This window comes from Octopus bimaculoides, chromosome 11 (assembly GCF_001194135.2).
Source record: "Octopus bimaculoides isolate UCB-OBI-ISO-001 chromosome 11, ASM119413v2, whole genome shotgun sequence".
Taxonomy (NCBI): Eukaryota; Metazoa; Mollusca; class Cephalopoda; order Octopoda; family Octopodidae; genus Octopus; species Octopus bimaculoides.
In genome coordinates, this window is record NC_068991.1 from 572,140 (window position 1) to 585,526 (window position 13,387).

Sequence of the window (13,387 nt, forward strand, 5' to 3'; positions counted from 1 at the left end):
ATATATATATATATATATATATATAAATGTCATCAACCTTATTTTATGTTCACTTTCCCATGTAATCACAACGTAAGACAGTTCTTATTTGGAGTTACTTTGTCCTCCTAGATGTTCCAGAGGACCACGGGTTGGTTGCTTGTTCCATATTTGGTATTCTTTCTACAACTATTTCACAAATTGCACAGAGAGGGAGAGAGAACATTGACTGTTTCTAGTCTCTCACAGAATCCATAACTGGCACTCAGTCATGACGAGAGTTCCAGTTGATCCGATCAATGGAACAGCCTCCTTTGTGTAGTTAATGTGTAAGTGGCTGAGTACTCCACAGACATGCGTGTCCTTAACGTAGCTCTCAGGGAGGTCCAGCACAACACACAGAATGTGACTAGACTGGCCCTTTGAATTACAGGTTCTACACATTTTTGCCAGCTGAGTGGACTGGAGCAATAAAGTGAAAGTGTCTTGCTCAAGGACACAACATGTTGCTGAGAATTGAACTCACAACAACTTTGTGATTGTAGCTGAATACACTAACCCCTAGGCTACATACCTTTAAAGAATGAGTTTATATCCTAATAAAGATTTCATAGAATGGCCAGTTTTTATTGGGAAATCTTGTCTGGATATAAACTCCATAAACTCTTCATAGATTCTGTCTTAGACTAGAAACAGTCAGTATTTTCTCTCTAAGCTACAGGTTTTAATGATAATTACAGGTGTAATTTATATATCTGCAGAAATATAAAGTTTGGAGAAATTCTTACCGGAGTCTCTTCAAGACTTCCCCAGTTTTCATCATCTTCCCAGCCTTCAAACTCTTTGTTCTCTTCTGATGTGACATCTTGTACATTGGACAAGTTCTTGGGTTTCTCATCAAGATTTAATTCCTAAAACAAATGAAATATTAGAAACATTAACTAAAACTAACAAACCACTGCTATGAAGCAATGCTATGAACGACATACAATGTGCTGCCAGAAGATATGAAATAAATCCAAGAAATATTTTTTTAATTTACCATTTCGTTCCAGTTCTCAGACTCCCAACCTTCATTGCTCTTTGGTATGTCTGGTTTGGAAGGAACTGATTCTCGCTCCTGAGACTCTTCTGCTCTCACGGGCGGTCGTCCTGCAACAAGAAGATGAAGAATAACAACAAAATCATTATTACCATTAATAACAATAATATGTAATGTTAGTGTGCACGAGGAGTATGGAGCATAAATGAAACAAGAAAAAAAACCAAAAAACTGGTAGTAAGAGGAATCTGATATCTCACACACACACACACATCCCAATCCCACCTTAACATCACCCTGCTAGAGTTCTCATCCCTTCATCATTCAAGTTGAAAGAGTGTCTGGAGAGAGGGAAGAGTAGAAATGAAGAGAATAAAACCTAAGTTGTTGAAAAGGAAAGTGAATGACTGCCACAACATCACTTACCATTGGCTGGAGTTGAGGTTGGACTAGTGTTCACAGTAGGAGTAGTAGTAGTAGAAGTAGTAGTGGCACCACGGTAAAGTTTCGATGTGAGGGATGACATCCCAATAACAGCCCATCCGGCCCAGCTGGAGATGTCACCGGCCTTGGAGCCACCGGCAGTGACGTCTTTCTCTGTAAATACATCAGTTGTAACAATACTCAAACATTATATAACAGTTCCAAGAACACTGTAACACCAGTGTAACAAGGCAATAAGATCATATGACATTTGTAACAACTGCAACATCAGCTGTAACAATATAGTCAGGTGAAGAATAACAATTTTAACAACATTAAATGTAACAGCTGGAATAAAGATTCAAATTCTAGCACAAGGCCAGTAATTTTGAAGCGGGGGGGGGGTTAGTTATTCACATCGACCCCAGTGTTCAATTGGTAATTAATTTATTGACCCCAAAACGAAGAAAGGCAAAGTCAAAATTTGAACTTAGTATGTAAATAGGGATGAAATGCTATTGAGTATTTTGCCCAACGTGCTAACGATTCTGCCAGTTCGCCCACAGCAGTTGTAAGAATGGTTTCAAAGTTTGCCACAAGGGCAGCTGTTTCAGGGGAGGGGACAAGTCGATTACATTGACCCCCCCCCCACCAAATGTCCAACTGGTACTTATTTTATTGTCCCTGAAAGGATGAAAGGCAAAGTCGATCTTGGTGGAATTTGAACTCAGAACGTAGCGATGGTCGAAATGCCGCTAAGCATTTCGACCAACATGCTAATGATTCTGCCAGCTCACTGCCTTTATAGCAGTTGTAATAATGACATCTCAATTGGTGTACGTACCGATCATGGTACCTCAATGAGGAGGTCCCATTAAGCATGTAAACCCTATAAACATGATATATCCATGGAGTAATGTGATGACTTTGAATTGAAGTAGTTTGTTGGGTTCCAAAACTGAGACAACCGAGTCTCAGAATCTCTTTAACAACAACAACAACAAACTATAAAACACACAACAACAACAAGAACATTTACCCATTTCTTCACGTAATTCTGGATTTTCCGATACTTTTTCTAATTTGCTAAGAAAACCATTAATTGCTTTGAAACTCTGAAAAACAAAGAAAAGTCTTTTAATTTACTGGGAAAGGGGTGGAATGGTACCATTCTACATGCGCAGGCTGGTATTCACTTCTGTTCTATTGTTAACTAATTAGTCATGTAAGAAATTAATTGAATGCTTTGTCAAAGTCTTTTGTCACACTTCTTTGTTACTGCTACAAGTCTGTCATGGGAAAATATCACTTTGCTTGGAAACAGGTGTGTGACAGGAAAGGCATCCAGCTGTGGAGAATGAGACTCAATAAATTCCACTTGACCCATGCAAGCATGAAAAACTGGACGTATGATGATGATGATGATGATGATGATGAAACCAAAGTGATTAAAGACGAGATGTTAAAATGAAACAAAAGATAAGAAATAAAAGGTGATGCATCAACTTACTTGATCCCGGACCGATTTATTGGAATCCAAAGTCAAGACTGAGAGAGCAGGTATCAATCTCATTGCTATCTCAGACAGACTGTAATAATTCTGAGTGGCTGCCATTGCCAAGATTCCAGCTTGTCGAGCTGGAGGGAAAGGATCTTTGAGAGCACGTAGAAAGGCAGAGCAGATAATCTTTTGTCGGATCTGTTGGCAAAAAAAATAAACATTTACTAAGAGAGCTGTTAATATATTAAACACACACGTATACAGTGTGTATATATGTATATATATATATATATATATATATATATATATATATATATATATATATATATATATATATATATATATATATACACACACACACGTATACAGTGTGTGTATATGTATATATATATATATACACACACACGTATGCGGTGTGTATATATATGTATATATATATATGTTTTAATGTCATTAAGTGGTGGCAATTTAAGCTTTTGTCAAGGACCTCCACCATAAATGGTTTATTCCTTGCTTTCTCTGTTTGAGGCCAAATTAACTGAATTAAGTTGAAAACTTAAATTTGATGACGCCAAATAGAAAATGTACTGATTAAATGTCATTTTCTGTAATATTATGTTCAAAGGAGACAGAGGTATACTTACCTGGGGATTAAGGTAACCAGCAATTTTACCAAGGCACACAGTAGTATTAGTTCTGATTCCACCCTATAACAAAGAAACATTGGTTAGTCATGCTGAAATATCAGAGGAACAGCTAAAATGATAAACTCATCCTAGAATCTATTCTATGTTATTGTTATAATGAATATATGATGGCAATATCATATGTTAGAGGATATCAGTGTGTCTCTTGAGCTCTGCTGGAAATTTTCAAATTCCTGAAAGGATTGAGCAGAAAATACCTAAAAACTGGGTTTGTTTATTGAAATGGTTTTAGTGTCTTCACTTGTGGTCAGATTATTGTGACAATTAGCAGTGGTGCAAAAAAGCTTTGTTTTGATTTTAATGTAAATAGTCATTTGTACTAAAAAGAGTGTTGTGTATGTGTGGTTGTTAATAAATACATCACAATAAGTAAAAACAACTGATTCACTCAAAAAAAAAAGATAATGAAAAAAGAGGTTAGTAATTAATTCAATGCAATTAGTAACAAACTTGGACATACAAACATCACAAACAAATAAAGTGTTTTACTTTGATCTTTTTAGTAGCATTTTTATTATGTAATTTACAGTTAAGCTGAATTACGCCTTCAGAAACAACATCTTCAGGTATACATGAATGTTTTGATACAATATTCCAAAAATAAATGACAAAAAATCAGCAACAAATCCATTAAATGAACGATGGAGGTAAGGATTAAAAGGTTTCTCACTCAGAGAATTTGTGACTTCCTTTAAAGCTTATATACAAGATTGTTTCAATTTGAATGGTCTCACAGTGGATCTACTTCCAGAGTGAGAATCTTTTCATAACTGACCACAAACTGGTGGCCAGTTATGGTCAGTGTGCACCCAGTTTTCTGTAATGGATATTCTTCTTCATAATGGCTACGACATTGTCCAGTATTCTAGAGTGAAGATGTCTTTAAGTTGTATCCTAGACAGTGTCACTTCAGATTATGTCACCAACTGACGATCAGTGAATTACTTGATTACCATTCCATTGAGAAGATACCTGAACAAATGGTTAGGGTGTTACACTCAGGATTGCTGGATTGTGGATTCAATTCCTGGACTGGGTGGCATGTAGCGTTTTGGAGCAAAATGCTTCTTTTTATGTTACTCTGGTGCTGTGTGGGGATTGGCATGCCAAAGAATAGACCCAACATTTCCTTTGTGTGTCATAAAAGGCAACTAAAAAGGGGCTGAGGTTGGATTTTCACTCTGACTTCTTAAATCCTCACTAGTAGTGACCACCCAAGCAGACCCATGGGTTAGAGGGTTGTCATCAGAGTGGTACAGAGGTGCCATCTGCCAGGAGTACGGAATCAATAACAAATGGTGGTTGCAGTGATGTGCTGTTACAGTGCAAGCCTGCATACTACTACTACTACTACTAGGTTTTCCATCATTGACAAATTCTTTCAAATTTTTGAGTTTTTTGTTGAATTTTGAGGACGGAATTGGATTCGTTTCTTTTTGTTTATGGCCAGGATTTAAAGAGAATTGGTGATATCGTTGGTAGAAGTAGACTAGGAATTACAATAGACCCCCCCACACACACACCAGGTTGTCTACCAAATGTGACTAATGAGAATTTGACAAAGCTGTCACCTCTTTAGTAGACAACACTTGCCCAATGCTGAGGGACCCCATAGCTACAGTGTCAAGCCAGATGGACTTAATCATAATGAGGATATGTAAACGATAAGAATAATAGACAATTAGAAAGAAGTTAATTACTTGGTCATCTTTCGACTGAAGACGGGCAAAATGTTTCATTAGTTCTTCATTAAGGTTCTTGTAATTTAACTTGGGAGCAAGATGGAGCATTGCCTGGAATTAGAGAGAAATTTAGAAAATATTAGAAATTATAGAAGAATTATAGAAAGAGATTGAAAGATTTTTGTTCCTTCTTTTGTGGTTGGAAAATGGGTTTTTTTTAATGCTATTTCAATAGCAGACTCAGGAATAAATCAAGTCTTGTAGCAACCAATGGAGTCTCAATGTGATCAATTGATATGCTAGAAACAGAAACTAAACATATCTCAAATCATAATCTAGCATATTGAAATGAGAAGGACACCTTAAATAATGTAGTCTATGATTGGAGCCTGGTGTTGCCATCCGGTTTCACCAGTCCTCAGTCAAATCGTCCAACCCATGCTAGCATGGAAAGCGGACGTTAAAAGATGATGATGATATGCTATGGTGAATAAAAGACAACGTATTCCCATGTGGTCGATGATCCTAGATCTGCTGGATTAGGTCTGATCTGGATTAAACGACAACAAAGAGTAGGGAAAGTGAGTGTGTTACCTTAATGGTACTTTCTCGCACAACTGGATTTGTATCCATGAATCCTTGGATAACATGTGGGAATATTTGGTCATTAACTGTCGGAGTTTGAAGATGTTCAACAAAAAATTCAATCTACAAAAAAAAAACAACAAAAATATAAAATATATATTTATAGGTTATTGATTATCAAAAGGTCTGAGACTAGCTGTTATAATTTACTACACACACACATCAGTTTCACTGAGAGGAGAGAGAAATGATGTGTCTGGTGATATTCTTAAGGTACAAGAAAATGGATAGGAAAGAGGGTAGAAATACAGAATGGATGGGTAGGTTCACAGGGGGGGGGGGTAAAGAAGAATAAGAGTGGGTCAGGGAAGAAGAGGAGGAGGTAATAAGTGGTAGTATATAAAAGTGGAGGGAGAGTGGGAGAGTAACAGTATAATAAACTAGGTAAATGAGAAATAGGGTGACGATGTGAACTGCAGGAAGTGAGGGCTTGGCCCATGGCCATTTTTGGTGCTACAAAATAGGTGATATTGATGTGGTTAAAGTTCTTCTTGAAAAGTTGCAGGTTGACAGCTGAAGGAATAATGAGAAGCAGAGAGGGAATTTCAGGGGGATGATGTTGTGGGGAGGAAGGATTTTGATGGTTGTAGTGTTTGTGGAAATGACTGTTGTGATCTGTTTCTGGTGTCAGTGGTGTGGGAGTAGTGGGGCTTCAGAATCATATCCTTAAAAAACCATATTCTTCACCTATTTGAAACTATACTCCTTACCTGAGAAAAAAAAAAAAAAAAAATTCATAACACTATACTTGGTGTTTGAACCATATTTTTAAGGTGTAGCAAAGAACAAGAAATGGATATTCACCTGTTGAAGAAGTTTGACACGAGTAGCACGATCTGGGGAAGAAAACAACTTTATAACACAGGGAACAATTTTTTTCTGGTATTCTTCAGACTGGAGAAGTTTGCCCACCTGGAATTGAATAGAAGAAATATTCATAGAAAGAGAAATTATTGTAAAGTTACAAAGTGGTCTGGGTGCATTTTACATGGCACCAGCACTAGAGAGGTTGCCAAGTTATTTGTAAGACAAAGAAAAGATCCTTGACTGAGTGGGGATGAAGTAGGGAGGGAGGTGGCTCTATGCCAAGTGTTGAGAAGGTATGAAAGGGGTACAGGGCTACCATGCATTATATAAGGGTGGATGAGAGGAGCTGGAAAAAAGACAATGATGGTAGTGATGAGAAATCTGCACTTTTATATTCTTAGATGAATTCTAATTCTTCTTTGTTGTTATTGTCAACAAACAATTACTGGTATCAAATTCTATCACTCTTTAGAAATCTTACCTTGAAAAGTGGTGCCAATACTGCAGAACCAGCATTACCATATTGGAAAGCATCTAATAATTGTGGTAGAATCTTGTGTTTACAGAACTGTTGAGGAAAGGAATCTATGGCAGGAGTCAGGTTGCTGAAGAATTTATTTTTTGCTGCTTGGTCTTGGATCTGCAAAATAAGGGACAATGGAATCACATTGAAAACATCTCAGTTGATAAACCAAGATTTAAGTATTTAACATTTACAAAAATATCATCAACTTGATGTTTATATCATCTATACACATTTATTTGTTTGTCTACCTGTATATCTGAAACCTAGCGAGTGGACTTGATAGATGGAAACTGAAGGAAGTCTGACATGTGTGTGTGTGTGTGTGTGTGTGTGTGTGTGTGTGTGTGTGTGTGTGTGTGTACATGAAAATATGACAGTCAGAGTACTCACTTGAATTTCTTCAAGGAACATAATTGTCTTCACAAAACTATTGTCCATAAAATTGCCATTCTCTTGGCAGTTTTGGAGGAAAGCTGAAGGATTTGGTCGACTTTTGGGATTGGCACTGACCAACTGACAATAATCCCGTACTAAATTCTTTGGAATCTGAAATGAAGAAAACATTAAAGAATAACTAAGATTTGAAACACAAAATATCTGAGTGAAGTTATTCTTTCCTGATATTTATTCCATAGTTAAAGTAGTTACCATTTTATCAAGAAATACATAGAGAGAACCCCCGTTTGGTTTGCTAATAAAAAACCTTTGTTTCATGAAAATAATTTCGTTCCAATACATTCACACACACAATCCTGCCTCTGTCACATACACACTTTGATTTCCTAATTGGCATGTGTAATTAGCTCAGCAGTAAAAATGGGGAAAATGAAAACATTTGGGAACACTTACCTTTCCAAGGGACTTTAGGGCCGAGGACCGAGGCAAGGGCCCATTGAACACCTCCCATATCAAACAACCTAAACCCCACATATCAGTAGACCTGTTAACGAGAAGAGAATATATATATATATATATGTGTGTGTGTGTGTGTGTGTGTGTGTGTGTGTGTATGTATTGGTGTATGTCTATGTGTGTGTGTGTGTGCGTGTGTGTGTATAGAAGTATGTGACACTAAATTGTGAGAATGTTTACCTGTGACAAACTGGCACAAAATCCAGGAGGGGCATTAGTTCTTGTTTGCTGTTTATCATAAACCAGAGCAGTATGGTTATAGCATAATGGTACCTATTGACAACTAGGTGGAGTGAGCTGCAGGCAGATAATTGTCTGAAGCATGGACACTACACAGAGAACAACAACAACACACTGTAATAAACATGTCAGAAGCAGGTCATCAGCTGAGACATTGAGTTGGAGGTTTGTTTACTTCCGTGCCAGGCTTCCATTGATCCAGGCTCAACTTGTCAGTTGCAGACATATTAAACGTCTCTGTTGAAAGCAAAATGAACCAATGAGGGAACCTCTACATGATTACTCACATGGCTAGAAACAGCAGACAAATCTCATTGAAATACCACCAAGCTGCTTCAGAAGGGGAGGCAGTATTAGACAATGTAGCCCTAGATACACTATACCTGAATAAACAGCACGATGGTTAGAGCTGAATACATTATAGCATCGACTGTTGCAGCTGAGCTGAGCTGGAACAATAACAGCAACAATAATAACATAAAAGATATGTAAAGAAGGGACTTACCAGACGTGGCCTCCAGTTGTTTCTGGTGGGTCGTACATCTTCAACGTTGGTAAAACTTTCACTGTTGGTTGACCGCTAGCTGAATATAAATAATCTACTCCACCTATCTTCCATTCTCCAGCCAGGTCAACAAAGACTGACCATAAATTAATGTTGTTGTGGATGAAACTGCAGTCGTTGTTTAAGAAAGCAACACCTTTCTAAAAGTAAAAAGAAAACTGATGGTTTATATGAGAAACAGGAAGTAGGGATGAGTGTGGAGACAAAGAAGGGGACAAGCAGTTAACGGGGTCGAGGGTTTGTATTTGATATGGGGTTCACTGTATTGTGTCCAGGGCCAAATGTGCAACAGTCAATAGCTCAGTCCATCTGGTTATTTGCAGGCACCTCTACAACATGGTATACTTTACAGTATTGTATCAATGACAAAGACTATTTTCAGCAAAAGCTCAGTCTACCTGGATGTAAGCAGGTACCACTATACTGAGGACGAATATGACAAACGTTTCCTATGTATACACACACATATATATATATGTATATGTATATTTACACACACACATGTCTGTGTTTGTGAGTTTGTTTAGTGACACACCACAAACGCCACTCGCAACGAGTGGCGTTGCTGCTGTCATTTCTTCTTCCATCAACTTGAATTGAGTGGACTGGAACAATATGAAATCAAGGGTCTTGCTCAAGAACACATTACGCTGCTTGGTCCAGGAACTGAACCCCTGACTGCTAGATTGTGAGTGCAATACCCTAACCACAAGGCCTTGTATTTAGCAGATGTAATTAGTTGAGGCTCAGAAAGAGTGGTTGACACGGAGTCTACAGAGTGAAAGTCACTCTAATAAATTGCAAAGAAAGGGAGAAATCTGCTCAGTTCTAGCGACAAGTGGTGGCCTTGGGTTAAACAATAACCAACATACCGTAATTTGGTGAAGTCCCCAGGAGATGGCAAGTTCATTACAGCTGCCTTCTTTATTGTCATCAGTGAGATAGGAACAAAGGGGGACAACTGATTCTGTCACAATGTAGATTATACGATCAGACTGAAACGAAAAGAACAAGACACAAGCAACACACATTATTAGGCTTAAAAAATGGTATGGAGACATGTTAACCAGTCTGACGAATTTTTATGTATAAGGTCATGTTTCAGAATGTATTTTATACAAGGATGAAGGCGGTGTCCCAGCATGGCCACAGTGCAATGACTGAAACAAGTAAAAAAAAAAAAAATTAAAATTAGGCCAGAGATATTTTTTTCACCTTTGACATTTATTTCTTTTTAACAAATGATAAAATTCCAGGTTTACTCATTGACAACAACTCCATATCTAGACTAGAAGACACACACACAGGGCTTCTTCCAATTTCTGTGAACAAAATCCACTTGCAAGGCTTTGGTCAGCCTGGGACTATGACAAGACATTTACCTACAGTGTCACAGTGGGGTTGAACCCAGAACCATGTGGTTGGGAAGCAAGCTTCTCAATCACACAGCCACACTATTCATTGGACAACAGAGGAAAAAAAAAGGTCAGGAATAGAAGGTGATGGGCAGGGTAGGACCTGCAGGCGTCATCAATCACTACCATGAGCCACAGCATCTTCCGACCGGCCTTCCTTGGTCTCCCTCTTTCACAGGTACCACTTGGTACTTCTTTATGCAGCAGTCTTCCTCCATGCACCTCACATGTCTACATCAGCACCACTTCCTCTTTTGTACACATGTGCTGGTGCCATATAAAGAAGCAGCCAGTGGTTGGCATTAGGAAGGGCGTCCAGTCATAGAAACCCTGCCAAAGGAATACATTAGCAAAACGAAATGGTAAGATACAGTTGGATACAAATGGCAACACATAAAAATGATTGAATTACAACAACTAACCTCTAAGCCATCCAGGTAAGAGAGTATGTTTGGATGTCGAAGAGTTTTTAGTCTTTTAAAGGCAGCCTGAGCTGTTTGGAGCTGGAAAATGGAAAGAGATAATAGATGAAAAGTTTGTGGAATAGAAATTCAATAACAAAGTGGTAGTGGGTGGGTGTGTGTGTGTGTGTGTGGGGTAGTAGAAATTTTACATTTGGAGCACAGATTGGTGAATGGATAGGAGAGTAAAGAACCACATTGCAAAAGGTCAATGGTTCAAATACCATCACTGGCACTGTGGTATGCCTCTAACAAAGATATTTAATTGTCAAACTCTGCAGTCCACCAAGCTGTAAATAGGTACCACAATGCAGGAACAACTCGATGTTCTAATCACTCTAACACTGAGTTTATAACACGCTTCTGATTGTTGGGTTGGCAGCAGCAGTTCAGTCTCCTGATACAAGTTTGTGTTAAACTGAAAAGTTAAGACGAGTTAAGACGACCACGGAAACATAGTCCGAGGTCAGACTGACTGAACGGTAAACATCGAGCATATGAGAGAGAGAGAGAGAGAGAGAGAGAGGGAGAGAGAGAGAGAACGAGAGAGAGAGAGAAAGAGAGTGGCAGGGGTAGACAGTCTCTGCAAGTGTATGTGTGTGTGTATATAGATATGTAGAGAGAGAGTCTATATACATGATGACATGTGTCAAAGTGACAGAGAAATGGACAGTGTGAGATGTATGTTATAGTAGGGGTGTGGAGGGGCATGTTATGACAGTAATGATATGGCAGGGTGGTGGCGGTGGTAATGGTGTGACGTTAAGCAGGTGAACACTACCAAAGTCATTCTTACCTGGCTACTGTCAGCACTTTTCACATCAAAAGCAAAAATGGAAACAGCATCACCATTGACCTGGAATGAGAATTAATGGTTTCTGGTTTAGGTAGAAGATCACAGAAGACTATACACCAACCCCTGGGATATGACTAGTATAATATGGTTTATCAACTCCACAAAAGTGCAAGGTGGTGTCAACCATGGCAAGATCAAACCTCTTGAGGTGTAAAATTGAAATAAACAAAGACAGTATAAATATTTAGTATTAATTATAATAACAGATACAATATTGTTGGCTTCATTAATTACATAAAACAGCGTGAAGTTTGCTAATTGAATTAATTAGAGCAGGAATAGATAATTAATCAGCAATGACCTGCATACATGCCACAGTCCTGATGAGAGAGAGAGAGAGAGAGAAGCCTGTGTGAAATGAGTAGTGGACAGTTTGAGATTATAGGAGCCAGAAATGGAAAGGAACACTCAGCCGTTGAGGTGTTCACTAAAGTTTGAATATCTCACCTGTATTTCAAATGGGGGGAGAGAGAGAGAGAGAGAGAGAGAGAGAGAGAGAGAAAGAGAGAGAGAGAAAGAGAGAGATTAAAGCAAACAATAGAACCCCCTGCTCCGTACCCTTCATCAACCCCTTTTGATGTTGCTGTCAGTGTGAGACAAGAAAATCAATTCTAATACAGAGCACCTGTGTAGAGTGTGTGCATGTGTGTGTGTGTGTGCCTACCTCTGTTCCTTTCAGACTGGAGGGATTAGGGTAGTGTTAACTAAACAAGCTGTCATCCTGTGTTGCAATTAATAACAAATTCACAGGGTATAATTAAGTGATCTACTTGACTCAAGAGAAGGAAGGACATTACAAACACAATCAGTTACTTAGACTTTCAGCCAACTAGAAATAGTAGTAAAACCTCCCTCAAATCACACCTTCCTGCTTTCGCTCCTAGCAACTTCCACATGGTACCTGGGTTTACTAGAAAGAACAACAAAATCTCAAAAATTAAGTTTACTCTGAACAGACAAGGAAAAGCCTCTGCACAATCACTTGACCTGCTAGAAATAGCAACCAAATTTTTGTTAAATTATACCTGACTGAAAGGACACATTAGATAATGTGGTGTCTTGAGAAAACAACATCCGATCCATGCAAGGATGGAAAAGTGGAACAAACAACGTCTAAGATTTGCACAAAAGGAATAACCAATTATTTATGTTAGCCTGGAGGGGAAAAAAGGTAGCATCCAACTAAGTAGTATTTGAACTCAGAACATGGGCAACTAAATACATTAAGGTATTTTCTTTGAGACTGTATTGATATTGTCATGGTAACGTCTGCCTTAACTAGAAGAGGAAGATGAGGAATGACAAAAGTAGAATATCTGTCATTTTTCTTTGTTGAAAGAGAGAGGGAGTGGAGAGTGTATGCATGACCACCACCCCATCAAAGAATGTCTCAATTTCAACTTTGTGGAGTTGTAGTTGTTTGCTTTTGTGTCCTTTTTACTAAGCCCTCACGGACCAATGCTCTACGTAGCCATATTCCTCAAGGCTCGGTTTGTTTTGTTTTCGAACAAACAAACAAATAATGATTCGGAAACGAAAAGATTTATAATAAAAGCGGGAGGACATTCTTTCTGATAGAGGAAAATCACTGTAGTAATGATTCATAGATAATCACAAGGCAAGATA

At 38.3% G+C, this 13,387-nt stretch overlaps 1 protein-coding gene across 2 annotated transcripts in view; it reads right to left on the bottom strand.

Annotated features, from left to right (window-relative positions):
• Positions 1-13,387, bottom strand: part of LOC106881845 (N-terminal kinase-like protein) — a 25,261-nt gene that overhangs the window by 7,531 nt on the left and 4,343 nt on the right. The window contains exons 2-17 of one of the 2 annotated variants that reach the window (XM_014932360.2): positions 11,702-11,761; positions 10,867-10,947; positions 9,902-10,024; positions 8,970-9,169; positions 8,162-8,252; positions 7,703-7,858; positions 7,268-7,426; positions 6,784-6,891; positions 5,929-6,042; positions 5,353-5,445; positions 3,590-3,652; positions 2,955-3,143; positions 2,484-2,559; positions 1,448-1,618; positions 1,022-1,131; positions 768-890 (exon numbers count right to left, since the gene is read on the bottom strand). In XM_014932360.2, the coding sequence (XP_014787846.1) occupies positions 768-890; positions 1,022-1,131; positions 1,448-1,618; positions 2,484-2,559; positions 2,955-3,143; positions 3,590-3,652; positions 5,353-5,445; positions 5,929-6,042; positions 6,784-6,891; positions 7,268-7,426; positions 7,703-7,858; positions 8,162-8,252; positions 8,970-9,169; positions 9,902-10,024; positions 10,867-10,947; positions 11,702-11,761 (1,917 nt within the window). The remainder of the gene's footprint in view (positions 1-767; positions 891-1,021; positions 1,132-1,447; positions 1,619-2,483; positions 2,560-2,954; positions 3,144-3,589; positions 3,653-5,352; positions 5,446-5,928; positions 6,043-6,783; positions 6,892-7,267; positions 7,427-7,702; positions 7,859-8,161; positions 8,253-8,969; positions 9,170-9,901; positions 10,025-10,866; positions 10,948-11,701; positions 11,762-13,387) is intronic. The other variant, XM_052971422.1, reaches the window with a different exon arrangement.